General features: G+C 40.1%; 1 protein-coding gene across 2 annotated transcripts; it reads right to left on the bottom strand.

Annotated features, from left to right (window-relative positions):
* Positions 1-1,431: 1,431 nt before the first annotated feature.
* LOC130913779 (selenocysteine insertion sequence-binding protein 2-like) lies at positions 1,432-21,621 on the bottom strand. Of its 2 annotated transcripts, XM_057832631.1 has the most exons (17): positions 21,433-21,621; positions 20,979-21,106; positions 15,804-15,879; positions 15,654-15,714; positions 11,798-11,817; positions 11,564-11,728; positions 10,254-10,409; positions 10,088-10,174; positions 9,931-10,014; positions 8,802-8,922; positions 8,578-8,744; positions 8,412-8,511; positions 7,687-7,846; positions 7,385-7,605; positions 7,166-7,320; positions 2,143-2,284; positions 1,432-1,996 (listed from the first exon to the last, which is right to left on the bottom strand). In XM_057832631.1, the coding sequence occupies exons 1-17, from the start codon at positions 21,439-21,441 to the stop codon at positions 1,896-1,898; spliced, it is 1,953 nt and encodes a 650-aa protein (XP_057688614.1). In that variant the 5' UTR covers positions 21,442-21,621; the 3' UTR covers positions 1,432-1,895. The 2 variants fall into 2 exon arrangements, with proteins under 2 accessions (XP_057688614.1, XP_057688612.1); XM_057832629.1 differs by having other exon boundaries at positions 11,564-11,817.
* Between the last annotated feature and the right edge of the window lie 548 nt (positions 21,622-22,169).

Here is a 22,169-nt window from a genome sequence, read left to right as displayed (position 1 = left end):
ACAGGAAATGCCTTTTTTTACGAGACAGGTTCCTCCTCCAAGGAAAAAAAATCTGTTGACCTCAAACCTGCATAAGGGAAGGCTTAAGACCTGTCTTCAGGTGCCTGATGAAAAATATTGAAGTTTCGTTGAAGCGGAGGGGTCCAAACAGGAAAGTGAAAATGACTGTCAACAATTTTTCTCTCCAAAAACTTTGAACAGTCATAACTCGGCAGATATACAACATATCTGCGCCAAACTTCCCGTGCTTGTTGAGAGTCATACCCTGAAGGGCCTTATAGAGATCATTTGCATCAACCCTACAGCGCCAACTAGTGGCAATAGAAAGTCACTTGTTTTTCCAATACATGTCCAGTTCTTTTCAGGTTGGTCATTGTAATTTGAAGACCTATTGTAATACTTATTTACGGCCCATGTCCACGTGTCTCTGTCTGTTGCCGTGATGACCCTTTATTCGCCATTTAAAGGAAATATTTTTTTTCAAAGACTCAGGCAGCTTATATAGCCACAATATTTGGCACACTTCGTCGAATTGGCCCAGTTAGAAGATTAATTTTGGTTTTGAATAAGGGCTTGGCTGCACAGCTCAGTAGTGGCTCCTTTTTTGTAGTACTCTCTCCAATAGGGGTTTTTATCTCTTGGGTGTGGGAATGTAAATAGGCGACTTTCGAGCATGTTAGGTTCTAATGAGATGATTAGAGAGGAGCATCTGCCACCACCCTGACCTGCACACAGTCCGAGTTGCGTGACGTCCGAGTTGCGCTAGATTGCGAGGGCCCGTTCAGTCCTGCTTGCAGGCCTAGTTCCATTTGTTTTTGTAGTTTTATTGCTTTACAACTTTTATAGACAGCAGTTTAACGGCTAGGTCTTTATTTTAAAGAGGGAGTTCAGAATTTTTGACATTAGGATTAATCTTTGAGTTAACGGGGGTTTAATTAGTCGTTGGAGTTGTTTTGAACAAATTCCGTGCAGTATGTCAGTTATTTGTTAGTTTCAGGGCTCCGGAGTAAAGTAATCAGTAAAGTAACTAGATTGCTTTTTTGAGGAGTAATCAGTAATTAAATTACTTTTTCAAGTAATCTGTGACAACACTGGTAAAATCACACACTGGGGTATCACATCAGGTGCACGTGAATAGATCATCATTGCCATGTGTTTTGAAGGAGGCTTGCCTTATCTAAACCTCACATTTAGTTTGCTGTGCCCCTGACTGTTGAAGTGAGAGGAAACACCATGGTGAGATCAAAGGAGCTGTCTGATGCCTTCAGTAAGAAGATTGTAGACGCTTATGAGTCTGGTAAGGGATTTTAAAAGCTCTCAAAAGAATATAAAATCAACCATTCCACTGTCCAGGGGGGGGGGGGTTTGGGGGGGGGGGGGGCGAATTTCAACATGATTCATTGACTGGAACAATAGGAAGGACACATCAACTCAAGCCAAAACCTAATTTATTATTAGGGTTCATTGAAAATAGTTCATTTTCCATAGATTGACTTTCCTCATTTTAAACAATAAATTAAAAAAAACAATCACAAAGTGTTTTATCTTTTTGCAGTCACCTCAAGGCAAAGAGAATGTCCTTCAGTTCAGCCACTGGTTTGGTCCAATCAAGTTAAAGTCATGTTAACGTAAAACCTCTTGCCAAGGCGCAATGAAACATCAAATCACGTTAAAAAAAATCAAAATTGTTCTTGCCTAAATGAGGATTGTGACTAGGCGAGAAATCATTTTACCTGAAAGGACTCATACTGACAATTCAGATCATTTTTTTCTCCCTAATGTTGTAGTGAAAAACATCTGAAAGCGGCCCCAAGAAAATGCTTCATATCCACACAATCCAAGATATTGAGGCAATGGCTCTGATATTTCTTAAGGTCACCGCAGAGGCGCCGCCGTCAGCTCACTTCATTTTCATCATTACATTCAGACGGCCATGCTTCAAAATTTAGTGACTTGTGGTTGGACTCCTTCTCCAGTAGTTTCTTCCACAACTGGCCTAGGAAAAGAAATATTAACTATAAATTCATTCTATCAATGGGGACGGCCATTGATATTTTGGTGGACCAGATCGCCCAGCCCTACATTTAAGTTAAACTACTGAAACACATTTCCTTAAATTTCAGCTTCTTTTAAATTACATACAGTGTTCCGGTTCCTCGGCGTGTGTGGAGTGACGTTCCACAGAGAGGTCTGTGTCGCTGACAGCTGGCTCGATGCTCGCTAGCATGTCCTCGTATGCCCTCCTGGCCTCGGAGGTCAACTCGATCATCTGGTGGTAGTAGTCCTGTGCAGTCAAAAAAGTATCACTGAAGATGGAAAACTTGGAAATATCCAAATGGTGAATGTTTATTCGCCCCTCCCAGTCAAAATGGATTGGTCGTCTAGCGCTACCATTAGCACTGACACATGAGCATTCACAGCCAATCTTCCCGATTAAATGAATCTGACAACTATACTTGTTAATGACAGGCAATGAGTTAAAATACGATGAAACATTCAATGGAAAAAAAAAACTTGACATTTGAGCTTAAACAGAATGCATTTCTGTTCTTATTCATTTTTATTCATTTAGTTTTCATGAACATTGTATCTATTTATCCATCTGTCTTCTGAATCGCTTATCCTCACAAGGGTCGCGTGCTGTTGGAGCGTATCCCAGCTAACATCTATTAATTTATAAAATAAAGAAATAATCTAAAAAACACAACGATTATTAATAACACATACATACAGTATAATAATATTAGAGTAATTTTAAGTCAACAAAAGGTCTTAATTGTCAACTTTTGATTAAATCCAGGGACCCCTTAATTATCCACAGCATATTTCGACCAAATGAAATATTAATTGAAAGGCTCAGTTGCGGATTTTCCACAGAATTTTAGACCTTTCATTTTCATTGTTTTGATTAAAAATGTACGTAATTGTATTTATTGATTTTTTTTAATGTGATCAATTTTAGCACTCAATTATATTATGGAATTTTCAACGAGTTCTACATGATGTGTTTACAATAAGGGTGTAACGGTACATGTATTTGTATTGAACCGTTTCGGTACGTGGTGCTCGGTTCGGAACGAAGGCGTACCGAACGAGTTTCTGACGTAATTTAACGCCTACTTTTCGAGGCTGTGAGTCGAACGGGTCACAGTTTCCTTTTTTATTTACTCCGTCTTCTTTACTATAATGAGCATAAACACGGTAGGACAGTATAACCCAGAAACGTCAACGGCGCGACAACGTGGCCGCCGCGAGAACGCAGTAAAACGCGGCCGTTAAAGTCAATTAGCCAATGCACACCAGTCGCAGTGCGGCCGCGCGTTAGACGCGTCCCGGAAGCGGCTCAATATGACGCACGCGAAAAGAACAACAGAGTTTATTATTTGACGCGAGACGCGACCCTCCTGCGTCAATACTACTAGCGGTAGCTGGGATTGGGAAGACCGGAAGTCACTCGTGTAAAAATACGGTGGATCCGGTCCATTTTCAAACTAATATGCAATCGTAACCCACTTTTGAGTCCATCAGATCTCTTGAGTGGTAGATCAGGGCACAGTTGACTTGTCTTTGTAGATTTACTGCTGTTTTCTCTGCTATAATAATAACCAACACGGCCCCGTGTTCAATACAAAACCCTCCTACCACAACAAAACAAGTAGGAACTAATATTCACATAGGAACTAAAGTTATACAACATAAACTAGGCCTGCAAGCAGGACTGAACGGGCCCTCGCAATCTAGCGCAACTCGGACGTCACGCAACTCGGACTGTGTGCAGGTCAGGGTGGTGGCAGATGCTCCTCTCTAATCATCTCATTAGAACATAACATGCTCGAAAGTCGCCTATTTACATTCCCACACCCAAGAGATAAAAACCCCTATTGGAGAGAGTACTACAAAAAAGGAGCCACTACTGAGCTGTGCAGCCAAGCCCTTATTCAAAACCAAAATTAATCTTCTAACTGGGCCAATTCGACGAAGTGTGCCAAATATTGTGGCTATATAAGCTGCCTGAGTCTTTGAAAAAAAATATTTCCTTTAAATGGCGAATAAAGGGTCGTCACGGCAACAGACAGAGACACGTGGACATGGGCCGTAAATAAGTATTACAATAGGTCTTCAAATTACAATGACCAACCTGAAAAGAACTGGACATGTATTGGAAAAACGAGTGACTTTCTATTGCCACTAGTTGGCGCTGTAGGGTTGATGCAAATGATCTCTACAAGGCCCTTCAGGGTATGACTCTCAACAAGCACGGGAAGTTTGGCGCAGATATGTTGTATATCTGCCGAGTTATGACTGTTCAAAGTTTTTGGAGAGAAAAATTGTTGACAGTCATTTTCACTTTCCTGTTTGGACCCCTCCGCTTCAACGAAACTTCAATATTTTTCATCAGGCACCTGAAGACAGGTCTTAAGCCTTCCCTTATGCAGGTTTGAGGTCAACAGATTTTTTTTCCTTGGAGGAGGAACCTGTCTCGTAAAAAAAGGCATTTCCTGTTCTCACTAGGGGGCGCTAGGCGTAATGGGTAATATTTCAATGCACTCGTGTTAAGGGTGGGATGTCGCACATACATGCCAGATATGAAAAAGATGGAACGTTGTGTGAAGGAACTATTAGTCATTTACTGAATTTGTCATTTTGCCGAAAAAATGGCCGACTTTGGCACCCCGCCCAGGTCAGGCCCGTGAATGAAAACACACCATTTTGATAACTTAAGATTTCATATGCCTCATGAACAGTCTCGCCAATTTTGAGAATGATCAAACTAATTCCCTAGGTGCCAAGGTGTAAAATGTGCACACTGTAAATCGATAAAAATTTCACATTCAATCCAAAATACCCGATTTCCTGTTGGGTTTGGAATATGCATGCAAGAGACTTTTTGGAGCAGTTTTGTACAAGGTATCGACTCTCCGAATTTCATCCCTCTACGTTGAAAAAATCTAAATGGAGAGGCCTTTTTGAAAATTTCAAGGGGGCGCCACTGAGCCATTTTGTTACATGTTTTCGTAACGTTGCAAGATTATTGAACGTTATGCAAAGCCACATGTATGTCCAAATTTTTGTGAGTTTTCGTGCATGTTCAAGCCTCCAAATGTAAACTCCTACTGTGAACCGATAAAAATTTCACATTCGATCCAAAATACCCGATTTCCTGTTGGATTTGGAATACGGGTGCAAGAGACTTTTTGGAGCAGTTTTGCACAAGGTATCGACTCCCCAAATTTCATCACTCTCTGTTAAAAAAACCTAATAGGAAACGCCTTTTTGAAAAATTCAAGGGGGCGCCACTGAGGCATTTTGCTACATTTTTTCGTAACATTGCAAGATTATCGAACGTTATCTAAAGCCGCATGTATGTGCAAATTTTTACAAGTTTTTGTGCATATTCAAGCCTCCAAATGTAAACTCCTACTGTGAACCCATGAAAATTTCACATTCGATCCAAAATACCCGATTTCCTGTTGGATTTGGAATATGGGTGCAAGAGACTTTTTGGAGCAGTTTTGCATAAGGTATCTACTCCCCAAATTTCCTTGCTCTACGTTGAAAAAACCCAATAGGAAAGGCCTTTTTTAAAACTTCTTTCTGTCGCCACTAGTTGGCACTGTAGAGTTGATGCAAATGACCCCTACAAGAACCTTCAGGGTATGACTCTCAACAAACACGGGAAGTTTGGCGCAGATATGTTGTATATCTGCCGAGTTATGACTGTTCAAAGTTTTTTGCGTGACAAATTGTTGACGTTCATTTTCACTTTCCTGTTTGGACCCCTCCGCCTCAACGAAACCTCAATATTTTTCATCAGGCACCTGAACACAGGTCTTAAGGCTCCCCTGATGCAGGTTTGAGGTCAACAGATTTTTTTCCCTTGGAGGAGGAACCTGTCTCGTAAAAAAAGGCATTTCCTGTTCTCACTAGGGGGCGCTAGACCTAATGGGTAATATTTCAATGCACTCGTGTTAAGGGTGGGATACCACACATACATGCCAAATATGAAAAAGATTGAACGTTGTGTCAAGGAACTATAAGTCATTTACTGAATTTGTCATTTTGCCGAAAAAATGGTCGACTTTGGCACCACGCCCAGGTCAGACCCGTGAATGAAAACGCACCATTTTCAAAACTTAAGATTTCATATGTCTCCTGAACAGTCTCACCAATTTTGAAGATGATCCAACTAACTCCCTCGGCGAAAAGGTCTCAAATGTGCACCCTGTAAATCGATAAAAATTTCATATTTGATCCAAAATAACCGATTTCCTGTTGGGTTTGGAATATGCGTGTAAATGCTTTTTTGGAGCGGTTTTGGACAAGGTATCGACCCCCCAAATTTCATTGCTCTACGCTGACAGACCCTAATGTTATAGGCCAATTTTAAAATTTCAAGGGGGCGCCACTGAGCCATTTTGTTATATTTTTTTGCAACGTTGCAAAATTATCGAAATTTACAATTTTCCGGACGTATGTGCAAATTTTGGTGACTTTTCGTGCATGTTCAGGCCTCCAAATTGGCCGTTTTCATTTGCCCTGAAAAAAAAAAAAAAAAAAAAAAAATAATCCTTTGCAAAACAATAGGGCCTTCGCACGCTTAGTGCTCGGGCCCTAAATATACAATATAAATGAATACTACAGCACATTTGTAAAATATAAACACAAAATAAACAATAGCCCATTTAAATAAAATAAATTGAAATGAGCTAAAACACCTGTAATTAAATAATAATAATACACAGATCCTGCTTACACAATTAAATTTATTAATTTCTGTGTGGCGCTTTAACTTGAGAAAATCCACCAATAAAGCTTTTGAAAACTGTTCATAAGAAGAAAAAAAAAGATTCATTGAGGCATTTCATTTGTAAAATACATGTTAAAATCTTTTTCATTGGGATTGCTTTTCTCTTTAGCACAGGACTCCTTTTTACAAACATCCCAAAATTTTGTGCAAGATGTCAAACATTTTAATTGCGAAACAAAGTAAATGTCATTTTTACAACACGATATTTCTCATTATGCACTCGACGAGTAAACACCCTCGCAATTATTTCCAAACAATTACACGCTCGCTCCCGAACGCCTCGTCAACGACGGCAGGCCAGGTGGCATTTTGAAGCGACTTCAGTATTCAGTATTTAAACGTCACGTCTTCACTGACCTGCGCGCCATCGTAGTTGAAGATCCCCACCAGGCTGACAGGCACTACCTTGTTGACACAGCGCCCCAGAGCCTTACGGGAGAGAGCGAAGACGAACGGGACCTCCTGTTCACGGCACGTGTCGATGATAGTGTGGAGCGCATCATCCAGCCCCCCTGAAGTCATCGGGAATATACGCAATGAGGAAAAACGAAGGTCCCGTTTGTTTGCCGGTCCTACCTTTGGCCTGGACGCGCTCGCAGTTGGGCGAGATGATGACACATTTGACCTTGCGAAGCTTGAGGTTTTTGAGGACCTCCCTCAGGCCCATAACCACGCGACGCTTCATGCGGGCCTTGTTGGGGTCCTTCTGGTAAAGGCGGTCCTGAAATCGGACCAGCTCTTTCAGCAGCGACGTCACGCACTGGTCCACGTCTTTGCTTAGCATTTGGCTGCAGTACCTAAAACCAGTTCATGGTGGTAGTACATGATTAAAAGAAGGGAGCAGAAAAGCTGCAATGCATCGTCAGGTTTCTTCTCACTCTCTGAACTTCCTGCTGTGGATTTTGGGTCGATCCGGCGTCGAGACAGAAAGGTCCTGCTTCTCAGCGAGTGGGGCTCTGTCGGACTCCCCGTCACCCCCTTTGGCCGTTTCATCTTCCTGAGGATTGTCGCTTCCCTGAAGGGCACCGACGTCTTCATCTGAGAAGTAATACGCAGATCAAATTTTATTTGAAGCCACTGGCGTTCATGTCATATTCTTTTTCCTGACTCTCCATAGGGTGCTAGAAAGTTTTTTTTTGTCATGTGGAATTTTTACAATACATAGAAAAATTGAAATATATAATTACAGTATGATTGTTTTTTTTTTTTACTTTGTAGTCCATTTTTAGACTGTAGAGCAGGGATGGGCAAACTATTCCACAAAGGGCCGCAGTGGGTACGGGTTTCCATTCCAACCTGTCAATAGGAAAACCTTTTCACCAATCTGATGTCTTGCAAGCGCAATCAGTTGATCGCAGTCAGGTGCTTCTTGTTTCAGCAGAAACCTTGTTGGTTAAACTGTCTGCACTGGATCAGTTGGAACAAAGACCAGGACCCACTATGGCCCTTGAGGACCGGTTTGCCCACCCCTAGTGTAGAGGGTTAAAGATCTCAAGTATCACCTTTAGAATAGCTGTCCAGTCCCATCCAATCTATTTGAACCGGGAGTGCACGCAGCAATCGTACGCCGTCAGTGGCGTAGAAAAAATGATCCCGCACTGACCTGTCAAAGTGGCATGATCCAATGGGTCATTTTGTGGCGGCGCGGCCATCTCCTCTTGTAAACGTCGCTGCTTCCTCTCCTCCCTTTCTTTGAGGATGACCTGAAGATGACAAATTAAGAATAAATATCACTTCTTGAGGGTTGTAACCTTACTGTGGCGCTGAACCTTTTTGAGAGCAGTGGGTTTCTTGGCTTTTGGAACCTCCCTCTGCTTGCCTTTCTTGACAAGTGGGCTGGTGGAGTCCAGAGGGTTGTGGGCGATTTTCTCCTGCTGCCTGGGCGCCTTTTTCTGAGCCGGTGTTTGCTTGTGGATGATAGGAAGTCCTCCACCCACTAGGAGGGTAACGTCGATATCACCACAGGTATCGACGGTAGTGATGGACTACGCACCTGAGATGACGGTTTGCTTGACTTTGTGAGAATGTTGCTTGTTTTCCAGGACCGACAGCATGTTGCCGATGTCCAGCTGCACCGGAGCTTTGCTTTTCTTCCCGGATGTCTTCTCGCTTTTCTGGGAATCATCCAAACGCCAGGAATATTAATTTACAGTGGTACCTTGATTTACAAGTGCCCAAAGCCTACCCACTCCCCCAAGTTACTAGACCTTAAATGGTCGGGGGTTTTTTTTTTTGTCTTTTTTTAAAATTCTAAATTCTATTTTTCTATATTTATCTCAGCATTACATATGTTTGATATATTATGTCTCAAAATTACAGTATGGTGCATCATGATGACTGTTATAAGGAAAGAGTATCAGATCACAATTTCGGCCATTTTATATCACGATATCAACACTGTATGCCACGATATAATACATTTTTAATTATTTAGTGAAAACGGATACAACAATTGTGACAGCTTTTACCCCACTCACTTTATTTTTGACTTAAGATTAAAGTGACCTGAATTTTTCTCATAATGACATCGAAAAAATGGCATCACAACAACAAGGCAGGGGTAGAAGAGGTGTAGAACACCAGTTTTTTAGTTTATAAATACTCATAGAAAAATCCCCCCCTAATTTCACCAAAAAAATGTTCAGAGTGTAAAGGGTTTATCGGAACCAATTGCTTTTTTCTGTGTTCTGTGTTTTCTTGTTGCATGCATTACTCAAGTACAGTTGGCTAACTAATGAGTGGCGATAGAATCATCTTGAGGCCAAACCCTGCTGTGGCATACGGAATCCCATCAATGTAGCAAGTCGGGACGAATTGGGTGCAGCTTCTGGCCAAAGTGTGCATTGCAGGAACTGTTCTATGGCGATAATGACTAAGAGATGTAAAATGTCGATATAAAGTTTTATGTTGTTTTGCTGATATATATCATAACGACGTACAGCACAACTCTGAGTATATTTTCCATCGCAGTGATCGCATCCTTAGTTAGTAATAGCGTTCCAAAAGCTTCAGTTTTACTGGACGTCTATCCACGTCAGTGGAAGCTTTGAGTTAATATTTTTGAAGATTGTGAACAATATATAGCTCTTTTTAATCACGAGAGAAAAGAAAATACTCTTTACCTGTCCTTTCATTGCCGCCTCTGCAAGTGGTGTCTTAGCAGCATTCTTTCCCATGCTTGCTTCCATTTCATCTTGATGCTTCTCCTTATGAAAACAACACCAATATTGCCCCGTCACAACTATTGATGATAGAACAGAATGTGTTATTGGATCTCACTTCATTGCCTCTTCCAGTCTTCCGGTTGCTTGTCAATTGTTCTGCCCGATTCCCAGCTGGAGCCAAACCAGGGAACTCTTCTTCATCCTGGACGAAATTTGGACCCGAAATTCTCACAAAATTTTCTACCGTCCCAAAAAGGCAATTGATTTAAAATGACGTTCACCTCAAACTTTGGAGCTTCCTGCTGGACCTTTGAATCTTGCAGCTCAGCTTGGGTTCTCAGGTCCACCTCTTTGCACTTCTTCTTTTTCCTCCGCTTTTTCCTCCCCGCCGCCGTTCCCACATCCGCTTCCAGCTGCTGTGCAGCCATTTTGTCCGTCTGTAAAGAGAGTTGTGTTCATACGGCATGACAAAACCACACAGGATGAAAACTATACAAGTTAGGAGGCAATGTTCTGGTATGAGTAGGACAATCTAAACCATAAACAAATGTATTTAACACAATGGCTGCCATTGACGGTGTAATAGATTGCTATTAGACAAATTGGCACCCTGTGCAACCGCCCAATACGCCCATCTTAGCGACCGCCCACTGACTACCAATATCCACTGTATTGCCGCTGACTAACTCGCATTGAAAAGGAAAAAAAAAACACTCAAAGGGATTTTAGGGATACAAATCATGATTTAAAGGCAGCTCGACATTAAAATTCACTTCATAGCCAAGATCGTCATTTTGTCCTTATTGTCTTGAAATACTGTACACACTGGCACTCAAACATTTAAGAGTAATGTGCTCCAAATGTTCTAGGGCATAAAAATAAGGTTCTCGGCTTGGTGACAATTTAATGGGACACAATCGGACCATAAAAAAATAACACAACCCAGAGTTTGCTACACCCAAGCTGCTACTATCGCAACTGCTACAATAGTACTTTATAATTTCATTCATTGGCTGCCATAGAGGGCTATCGACATCCAATCCAATCTCGTCTCATTAATTTTTTTGACTCAATTGAGACAAGTTCAGTCTCTACCTACTTGTGACAATGTTGCAATATCCATCAACACTTCCTAGCAGCACACACACCGACTGCATTAGCATTGTTGCTAGGACAGCATCCTGAGGGCTAAATTGGTGAGGAGAAAGTTTATTTCCAGTTACATGCAGACTTTTTGTTAAGAGCCAGACAGGAACCTTTTAAAGCTGTTTGCAAGATCAAAAAACAAAAACTATCCACAGCTTGCTACAACCAAGCTGCTATGGCAGCACGCTGTTTGCAGAGTTTGCTCATCACTATTCTAAATTTTGTCACTGCAATCGTTCTGATCCCATATTGTTTCATTGCATATCCAATATCATACCAAAGCTAATATCTTTTTTAATGAGTCACTTGCCCTATAAAGGGTTAAGGGGGGCCACTATCAACTTTTAGTCAGTGTTGGCTGATATTTTTTCTTCAATTATATGAAATGTGGCAGGTGCAGCTCATAGTCATGTGTGCTGTATAAAGTATAATTGACGATACTAACCGGTACTTGATCGTTGCTTAGCTTCTCCTGGAAGTTTTTTATTGGCGCCTGAGAGGCCACATTAGCCCATGACGTTACAGCAGGATGGGTTGCGGGGCTAATGGGGTTGTTGCTCTCAACATGGCGGGGGTCAGGGACACTTGAGCGTGTCTCGGCGCTGTCCAGCTGTGGGAAGTCTGACATTTTTACCTCAAACTGAAGCAAGTCAGCCTGAGGGGGCCTAAATGCCCTCACCGGTCTGGAGTCCCGGAAACCTGGGAACCAATCGCTAGTTATATTAACTGTTCGAAAAAATTCACTGCTTACTTTTATACTATATTTTATTTTAAATATTCTTCAAAAATACCACCAACAACAGGTCAAATTAAGCAATATACAACCAAGCGAAGGAACACTCAACTTTTGTCTTCTTCATAGACTATGAGAATATTTCAGTGCAATATTTCTGTAAAAAAATACAGCATCGCTGTATTATTGTAAACGTCTTGTAAATAATTGTTTTTCTTAACTCATGGCCTGCCATTGACAATTATAGACGTCCAATACACTTAAACCAAGAGGATTGACTTTAAATGCTTATGATCTGAGTGCCAATGACAGCACTAGACATTCAATTCATTTTGATTGGGAGAGGCGAATGAACCAACGTCAGTGGCAGCCAATGAGTTAAACTACAGTGGGACAAATACGTATTTAGTCAACTACCAATTGTGCAAGTTCTCCTACTTGAAAAGATTAGAGAGGCCTGTAATTGTCGACATGGGTAAACCTCAACCATGAGACAGAATGTGGAAAAAAAAAAACTGAAAATCACATTGTTTCATTTTTAAAGACTATTTCCAAATTAAAGTGGAGAATAAGTATTTGGTCACCTACAAAAAAGCAATATTTCTGGCTGTCAAAGAGGTCTAACTTCTTCTAACGAGGTCTAACGAGGCTCCACTCGTTACCAGTGTTGTTAATCTTACTGAAAAAAAGTAATTAATTATAGTTACAAATTACTTCTCCCAAAAAGTAATTGCGTTAGTAACTCAATTACCTGAATGTAAGAGTAATTAGTTACTTGGCAAAGTAATTGGTGATAATTACTTTTTTTTTTTTCCCTCAAAAAAAAAAAAAAAAAAAAAAAAACATTGGCCACACTATGTGAAGTTTTTTGTGAAGGTTTTTGGTACAATTGGCCCGAGCCCAATTCTTTACCCTAATTTACCCTTTACCCTGAATCAACTGTTAAAAGTTGTTAAAATTGCTCCCATTATTGCATTTGTTCCCTTCTCTCTACTTTCGACATATGAAAGTTTTAAAACTGTTTCATCATTTAAAGATAGATTCAAGTCAAGATTTTGCCGATTTAGAAGTATTTTAGATAAAAAGTTACTTAGGTTCGCTAGGAAGGTTCTCTACAACAGAGCCGTCCTAAAAAGTCTACTGCTTTAAGATGGCGGCTGTCTACTAACGCATTTAGTGCCATGCAGTGTTGTTAATTTTACTTTAAAAAAGTAATTAATTACAGTTACAAATTACTTCTCCCAAAAAGTAATTGCGTTAGTAACTGTTACCTGAATGTAAGAGTAATTAGTTACTTGGCAAAGTAACTAGTGATATTTTTTTTTTCTCAAAAAAAAAAAACAAAAAAAAAAACAAAAAAACAGGTCACACAATGTGAAGCTTAAAGGGTTTGGGGGACAATTGGCCCAAGCCCAATTCTTTACCCTCCACTTAACTAGACACAAGGGTATTGCGATAACTAGCTAGTAACCTTTGCTATGTGTGGAAGTCATTTAAAGTTGTGAATCAATCGTTAAAGTTGTTAAAATTTCTCCCGTTATTGCATTAGTTCCCTTCTGTCTACTTTAAACATGTGTAAGTTTTAAAACTGTTTCATCATTTAAAGATAGATTTAAGTTAAGATTTTGCCGATTTAGGAGCATTTTAGATAAAAAAAAATTACTTAGGTTCGCTAGGAAGGATCTCTACATCAGGGCCTTCCTGAGAGGTCTACTGCTTTAAGATGGCGGCTGTTTACAAACGCATGTAGTCCTTAAAACATGTTGGCAATGCAGCAGTGTCTGTCATCTGCATCTAGTTCTATAATATGATATCTACCGTGTCATGTGGGCGTAGTTTGTCGGCTATGGCTGCAGTCAGGTATTATTGGAGCCATCTAGCATCGCGGTTGCAACGGCGTCTTCCCCACTCCTGCTCTGCTCTCGTCCCCGTGAGTCCGTTTCTCTCAGACTTTTTTTTATTTAACCAACTTAGTAACGCATAGTAACGCACGCCTTTTCTGCCTCAGTAACGGTAACGGCGTTGCCAAGATGAGAAAAGTAATTAATTAGATTACTCATTACTGAAAAAAATAACGCCGTTAGTAACGCCGTTATTAACAACACTGCTCGTTACCTGTATTAATGGCAACTGTTTTAACTCATTATCGGTATAAAAGACACCTGTCCAACACCTCAGTCAGTCACACTCCAAACTTCACTATGGCCAAGACCAAAGTGCTGAAATTGTAGACCTGCACCAGGCTGCGAAGACTGAATCTGCAATAGGTAAAACGCTTGGTGTAAAGAAATCAACTGTGGGAGCAATTACAGTATTAGGAAATGGAAGACATACAAGACCACTGCTAATCTCCCTCGATCTGGGGCTCCATGCAAGATCTCACCCCGTGGCGTCAAAATGATAACAAGAAGGGTGAGCAAAAATCCCAGAACCACTCAGGGTGACCTAGTGAATGACCTACAGAGAGCTGGGACCACAGTAACAAAGGCTACTATCAGTAACACAATGCGCCGCCAGGGACTCAAATCCTGCACTGCCAGACGTGTCCCCCTGCTGAAGAAAGTACACGTCCAGGCCCGTCTACAGTTCGCTAGAGAGTATTTGGATGATCCAGAAGAGGACTGGGGGAATGCGTTATGGTCAGATGAAACCAAAATATAACTTTTCGGTAGAAACACAGGTTCTCGGGTTTGGAGGAGAAAGAATACAGAATTGCATCCGAAGAACACCATACCCACTGTGAAGCATGGGGGTGGAAACATCGTGCTTTGGGGCTGTTTTTCTGCAAAGGGACCAGGACGACTGATATGTGTAAAGTAAAGAATGAATGAGTGAAAATCTCCTTCCATCAGCAAGGGCATTGAAGATAAGATGTGGCTGGGTCTCTCAGCATGACGATGATCCCAAGCACACCGCCAGGGCAACAAAGGAGTGGCTTCGTAAGAAGCATTTCAAGGTCCTAAAGTGGCCTTCCTAGTCTCCAGATCTCAACCCCAGAGAAAATGTGTGGAGGGAGTTGAAAGTCAGTGTTGCCCAACAACAGCCCCAAAACATCACTGCTCTAGAAGAGATCTGCATGGAAGAATGGGCCAAAATACGAGCAATAGTGTGTGAAAAGCGTGTGAAGAGTTACAGAAAACGTTTGGCCTCCGTTATTGCCAACAAAGGGTACATAACAAAGTATTGAGATGAACTTTTGGTATTCACCGAATACTTATTTTCCACCATGATTTGCTAATAAATTCTTTAAAAATCAAACAATGTGATTTTCTTTTTTTTTTTTTTTTTTCCACATTCTGTCTCTCATGGTTGAGGTTTACCCATGTTGACAATTCCAGGCCTCTCTAATATTTTCAAGTGGGAGAACTTGCACAATTAGTGGTTGACTAAATACTTATTTGCCCCACTGTAGATACTAATCTAGTGGAAAGTTTTGGGAATAGCCTTTTCCTCCCGTACTTACGTAGCGCTGACTCAATTGAGCCTCTTATGAGGCATTTGTATTTTAGAATCGGTTTTACAAATAAGGAAATCCTTAATTTTGTCATATTTATTATGACTTCAATCTCGCAATATTGCGACTTTTTTTCCTCTGAAAATTAAAGCATCTGACTTTATTCTCATAATATTTTTTATTTTAATTTAATTATCTTTGTCCTATTTGTTGTTGTTGTTGTTCTGGCCTAAAACTGCATCATAACTAACAATATTAACTAGTATTTTTTTGGATCTTTTTTTCCCCAAGTTTTAAACTCTCATTTTAACCTGCAATATTATTGAAAGAAAAAAAAACTGGGATTACCTCGTCTCTGTACGTCTGAGTTTTTCCCCAGAGTGCCGCTTTGTGCATGGGGGTCATTATTCTGTGGAAGTGGAAATAGAAAAGACTTTGAATTGACAGATGATTTGGATTTTTTTTTTTTTTTTTTTTTTAACAGTTTTGACAACTTACCTTCGCTCTCCAGGGAAAGTCACCTCCACGAACATTTGACGGAAGGCTCCGCTCGGGACCTGCACCGGACTGCTTGCTTTGATACATAATGGAGACACACGATATTTCCATAATGCAAACATCGCTACTCTGACATGATGCGATCTTACCGTACATTTCCCGCGACAGCTAACGTTTTTCTACCGACGGTGTTTACATCCACTTCTGCTGTTTCAAGTTGTGTTGTGATGTTGCTTAATACAAAACACCCCCCTCCCCCCGTTTATTTTGACTATCTATCTATCTATCTATCTATACATACTGTATATGTTAGGGCTGCAGCTATCGAATATTTTAGTCATCGAGTATTTGACTGAATTTTTTTTTTTTTTAAGGTAAAGAGCAATTATAAATATACGTGAGAAAAAAAGACATTTAATCCGATACTGAACCATTTTCAGTGAAAAAATGTCTTTATTTTCGATTCACATTGTTGAAAAGAGCCAACAATTGCATCTCAGATGTGACTAGAAAAAAAAAATTCACTGCTTTCACTCAAAAACTTCTAGCTCTTATTTAAAAAAAAAAAAAAATTTCTTACCTAAAAATGTAATTACGCTTCTTTTTGTGCTTGTGTGTGTTTTTCCCACGAGTTTCAATTTAATTTCCTTTTGTGTCAAGCTATTTTTAAGTTCTAGTTAAGTTTTAAGTTAGTCTAAACTGTAAGATTTTGAGTTTTTGCAGTGTTCAAAATAAATGTATGATACCTGCAGTATTGGAGCACATTGGGGACCAGTGCTACTTGGTGTTTTATTCAGCAATGACTACTGAGCTAAAACTGACAGTTAGCTTTATTATGTTTTAATTTTACACCCTCATCATTCTACAGCGCTGTGTTTTTACAGATTAAATAAAGCCTGTATTTAAGACACGTTAGCCATGCATCGACAGTGGTCATCATCAATAGAAACCTAGCCCTCCGAAGGGTAACGTTACATCTACGTGAGCGAGTGACAGTAACTTTATGTTTATTAGCGATGGGAAGTCTACTGCTTAAAGATGGCGTCTGTTTACTAACGCTGCCCAGACGCGGCCGAGTCTGTCATTTTGAATCTAATCCTAAATGCATGCGATATCTATGAGACGCATCGGACACTACCTGCTACAGCACTAGCATCATGCGGGCGTAGTTTTTAGCAACGTCGGCGTAGTTAGTAGCGGCTGTCTGCTGCGGTAAGTTTTTTTTTTTTTTTTGCTTCTTCCTCTACGCACGTGACGTCAGCGCGTCATCCCGCATTAAAAGTAGTCCGGGCAAAACGTGATGCTTAGAGCTGGCAAAATTAAACGATTCCTCGAGGTGAATAAAATTACTCGGATCAGTTTTTAAACTCGAGTTACTCGAGTATTCGTTTCAGCTCTAATATATAATAATATAATAATATATGTATATGTAAATCTTGATTAACTAGTTGCTTTGTAGCTTTTGAAAACGAATAAATAACATTTAAAACCCGATGTATTTTAACTGATTCCAATCCTCTAAAAATGACGTGAGCGGGCCAGATTTCCGATCATGTGATCGGATCAGTGACGTCTAGGTTTTTGTTTCTAAACTTGTTCGTATTTCTAGGTAAAACGTTAAACCCTTGGTAATAGCACAATACTTAGGTGATTGTTTAAGGCCTATTGTACACCTCTCTAAACTGCGCATCTGTGGTCAAATTATAATAAAGCAAGCTTTCAAGACTGCAGGTGGCATACAGTGAGGAAAATAAGTATTTGAGCACCCTGCAATTTTGCAAGTTCTCCCACTTAGAAATGATGGGAGGGCTTGAAATTTTCATAGAGTTGTACACTGTGAGACTAATTTTCTTAGTCGTCTGAATGGTTCTAAAATGTGATTGTGTTGGGCCTGACTACATTTTGCACAGTTTTACACGCTGCTTGTCACGGTTATGGAAGGCTAGAAGCACGAGTATAAGTGCCTTTTAAAAGTGGATCGCTAGGAGACTCTGTGTTGTTCACTCTAGTTCACTTTTCATTATTATTATTTTGTTTTTAATCTTTTGCTTGTGCTGTGTTGTCGGGATTTGGACCTTAAGTCTGTTAATAAAATCTATCTTTCAAAATAGTCACCCCTATCATTTTCGCCACCAGAAATGATTGAAACTGATGCCACAATAGGGTAGGCTCCAGCACCCCCGGAAGCCTCGTAAGGTTAAGCAATACAGAAAATGAATGTTTTGAACTCATTGACTGCTATTGACAGCGATTGACGTCTAATCCATTTGAACTGGGAGGCCTATCACCTGTATGTTCTAAAAGTACAAGATAATTATCAGTCCGATAATTAGTGGTCCGATAATAGGAATAATGATGTCATCCAAATAAATACAATAACATAATTAATAGGTTAATAATATACAGTATTATATTTTTGGCACGGTGTCGGCCGATTGGGATGTGTGCGTTCGTTTCCACTCCTGTTTTGCCAGTACAATGTATTAGTGACTGTGTGTGGTTGGGGAAGAGGGAGGTGTGCCGAAAATAGAGCGCTCCTTTTCTGTGACGTACCGCTCAAGCGACAGCAGTATGCAGCTGGCTAGTAGCAACTTTTTTCAAGTTGTCAGTGGAAAACGCTTCACTCGCAATTTGTAACAAATGCAAAGCCGAACTTTCACGAGGAGGGGAAAAAAGTGTCGAGCTACAACACATCTTAATGAGCCACTTAAAAAAAATCACAATCACTTTGTGTTTTAAAAGAGTACAAGGACGCGCGAGCTACGAAGGAAGCTGCCCATCCAATTCCAAAGCCAACTAAGAAAGCCAGGGTTGCACCATTTAACAAACACATTTTCAATGACATTGACTAATTGAATGTCCTCTTAAAGTACCGAAATGCAAAGAAAACTGTTTTAGCAGTTATTTTTATAACACATACAAAAACTGATTTTCATTCAAAATTGTATTTTTTTTTCAATTATTTGCAAAATAAAAGCAAAACAGCAATATTGCAAAATAAAAGCAAAACAGCAATAACCCCAACCTCCATCTCCTAATTCTTATTTTCCATCATTCCCTCACATACTAAATGCCAAATCTCAATTTTAATTACTTAAGAACAATTTAATGAAAACATTTCCTTTTTTTTAAATAATAAAGATATAAGTAACATACATTCAGAAAAATAAGTACAAATGACATATTATGCGGAGTGAAATGGAATTATTTTGAAGATCGCGCAAACATTGACTTCTTTAAATCATAAGGAAAATAAGTAGCCTAACATAAACGAACAAATACAAGTCCAAAGTGCACATTTACAGCCAAGATGTTCTGAACCTCCCCATCAGAGCAAATAAAACTAAATATGATAAATAAGCCTCCTCAGCTCTTTCGTTGCCCTTAATGATTTGATCCATTTTATGTTGTATTGCCCTTTTTGTCACATCAATTCAACGTTTTTTTTTTTTTTTGCTGTTTTAGAAAACACGCACATTTGAACCAATCAGAGCTAACTATCTATGCTGATCACATGTCAGTACGACAGCCACTTGAACGGATAAATGAGTCCAGGCGTTTTGCTGTGCAGCATGCATTCGCACATTGACTTGACTCATCATCGTCAGACTCCAATAACTGCAGCAGCTGGGGAAACCTCCATGCCGTCCGTGGAGTAAAAGAAATAATAAATATTGGTGAAGACGGATTACGCCAAACAAGCACTTTATTATGTTTGTTGTTAACACTTGTGTATGTAAATCTGATGTTGGTAGATTGTTTTCTTTTTCGAGATGAGTGCAAGTCTGGCAGCTTAGCATTTATTTATTTTATTTTTTATTTTTTTTACATAGCGCTTTGACAGTTGCCATCATATTTTCGGAATCAAAGCACAGCATTCCGGCCCTGAATCTTATACCGAAACAGCATTCCGGCCCTGAATCTTGTACCGGAACTGCGTTCCTTACCGTTCTGGCCCACTTTCCCCCTGGTTTTGTTTTATAAATCTCTGAAATTACATTGCTTAACTCTTTGACAGCAATAGACGTCCAATCCATTTTAACCAGGATCGAACAATTGCTTTCAGATAGATGTCTATTGCCGTCAATAGGTGTTTTCAATATCAATTTCCCTCTTTAACTAACTGCCACAACACATACTCTGTGACCTAGGCTAGCAGTAAATGAGTTAAGCTAACGATAACATTTGAAAACATGTCCACTGTAGTGACTTACTGCCCGTCAAAAGGTTAATAAGCAGGGGTGCACATAATTTTTTCGCCCAGGTTCTCAGAGGAGGACCTGGAGATGTGACTTGGTCCTCATTGAGCTTGAGAGCCGACCCGCCTGATGCGATAAATTTATGACAAGCTTTACTTAGAGCCAATTAACTTTAATTAATTATATTAACAATTAATGCTTGATTAACATCAACTGGCACAACAAAATTGCCATTACTTTGAAGCGAAATGTAAAGAAATAAGAAGCAACAATTCAAAATAAAGGGCATTATGCGGCTCCCACATTAACTCCAAGCCTTTTTAAAAGTGGGATATCCTCCTCATAAGACCTCATTGAACGTGCATGTTTAGCTTTCTAAAATGCGAGCAAAAACACGTTTGTCAGTGCATGTCGCTGTTCATTACCTTTATTCCGCCACTTGTCCATCGGGCGAGTGGGGTCCTGTTTGACATCGATAGTTTGCTTAATTGCCACATGCGCTCTGTTTTTTTCGTGCTTTTCAAAGTTTGGATGGCTGAAATTCTTCTACCCTACATAAAATGCGCTGCTCTTATCGGCGACATTGGGATTCTCACGGCACATTTTGTACCGCATTTCCATGCGAGCATCATTTGTTTCTAGCCATGGTACCTCCTGTAGCCACTTTTCAGCAAAAGTCCTTTTTTTCGGTAGCTCCGGTGACGTCTCTGTCGTTTGTCTGTCTTTTGATGGGGGTGGGGGAACACGGAAGTAATTACTCAGTGTGGCCTGCCTCTTCAACATTTTGAGAAGTTATTTTCTCGTGTCCGCCGCAAATACAGTGGTCAGCCATCGGTACGCAAAAGCGTATGGAAACCGTTGAGGGCCAGCGCGTTTGTCTACGTCCAGTACGCATGCGCGCATTCGGACCACTTATGTGCACCCCTGTTAATAAGTAAACTAGCACTCTTCATTCGGTATGCCTGGGTATGCCTACCCTCTTAATTGGTGCGTGTGTTTGTTTGGCAGCATCACATGACGGTTCCAGCGGTCGTGTTGCTGCCCAACTAACTCGGTTCTCCTCCCCGGGAGACAAGTCGGCTCAGCAGGTGTCACTTGATGCTCCTGGAGAAGAGGAACCCGAACACGACCGTTAAAAAGAAATAAAAACACTTCAAAAGATATTTGACATAAATTGGAAGTTAATTCAATTGCTTTTATCAACACAAGCTTCATTTCAAACTTTATTGAAAACGCTGCAACTCCACTCATCCACGCTACAAATTTATTTCCACACAAAACGAAAACAGCTCGCGTTTAAGGCGACCAAACTTCGTTTTCTTGACGTAAAAAAAAAATCTCGTTAGTTTTGACTTGTTGTTTATTTCCTTTTCAAAAGTTAGCAATGCCACAGCTTGCTACAAGCTTAGCCCACGTATTAATTTCCTCACCTTTTCCATCTTTGAATTTTCCTCTTTAGGCCGTCACGTCAGCGTGTAACCCCTCGGAGTCCGTCCCGATGCTGTCATCGTCCTCGTAATTGGAATTATGCATGTATAACCGAGCTAGCTGCAGGTTAGCAAAAGAACCAAGTTGCAGATTCGGAATGACAGGCATTTTCTTCTTCTTTTGATTAATGGAGGATTGCAAGCAACTTTTAGTTGCATACCGCCACCTAATGTACAAGAGTGTGTAGCACCTATGCCTCCTATCCTCAGGAATTTAAAGTGTGTTTTTCTAAAATTCTTAATAGTATTTTCTTCTCCAACAACCCCAGGTAAACCCTTTAGTGACCATTCACGCTGTGCGATTCCCAAACACTCCAGGAATGAGTTTCCAGTCCAATCACGCCGAAAAACCCTTCCATACAAAAAAAAACAAAAACAAAAACAAAAACAAAAAAAACATCCAAAATTACAACATCCCCTTCAATATACTATTTTACCCTTATACAACTCAGTCTATATTTTGACATAACCAGAAAAAAAAACAGTCAACAGTGGCAGACACAGTGTAGTTGAATCATTGTTGTTATCTTGTAAAAGGTTAAGTGTCACTCTGATGATAATTAAATAGCGGAAATACTGTACATGTTTATCAATAGAAATCACTGTCGAAGTGCAGCTGACAATATTTTCTAGAGCCGATTCAAAGTGCATCCTGGGAAAATAAATACATTTTTCTATTG

The sequence above is a fragment of the Corythoichthys intestinalis genome, chromosome 3 (assembly GCF_030265065.1).
Source record: "Corythoichthys intestinalis isolate RoL2023-P3 chromosome 3, ASM3026506v1, whole genome shotgun sequence".
In the NCBI taxonomy this organism is placed as follows: domain Eukaryota; kingdom Metazoa; phylum Chordata; class Actinopteri; order Syngnathiformes; family Syngnathidae; genus Corythoichthys; species Corythoichthys intestinalis.
Note: the sequence above shows the minus strand (reverse complement) of the source record. Positions and strands in the feature narration are given on the sequence as shown.

What these genes read in the sequence shown, in the direction of transcription:
- LOC130913779 (XM_057832629.1), bottom strand. An exon ending in AGGCGGCAATGAAAGGACAG is followed by an intron (nt 8,923 to 9,930) that starts GTAAAGAGTATT and finishes GATGATTCCCAG; the next exon opens with AAAAGCGAGAAGACATCCGG. An exon ending in CACAGCAGGAAGTTCAGAGA is followed by an intron (nt 7,606 to 7,686) that starts GTGAGAAGAAAC and finishes AACTGGTTTTAG; the next exon opens with GTACTGCAGCCAAATGCTAA.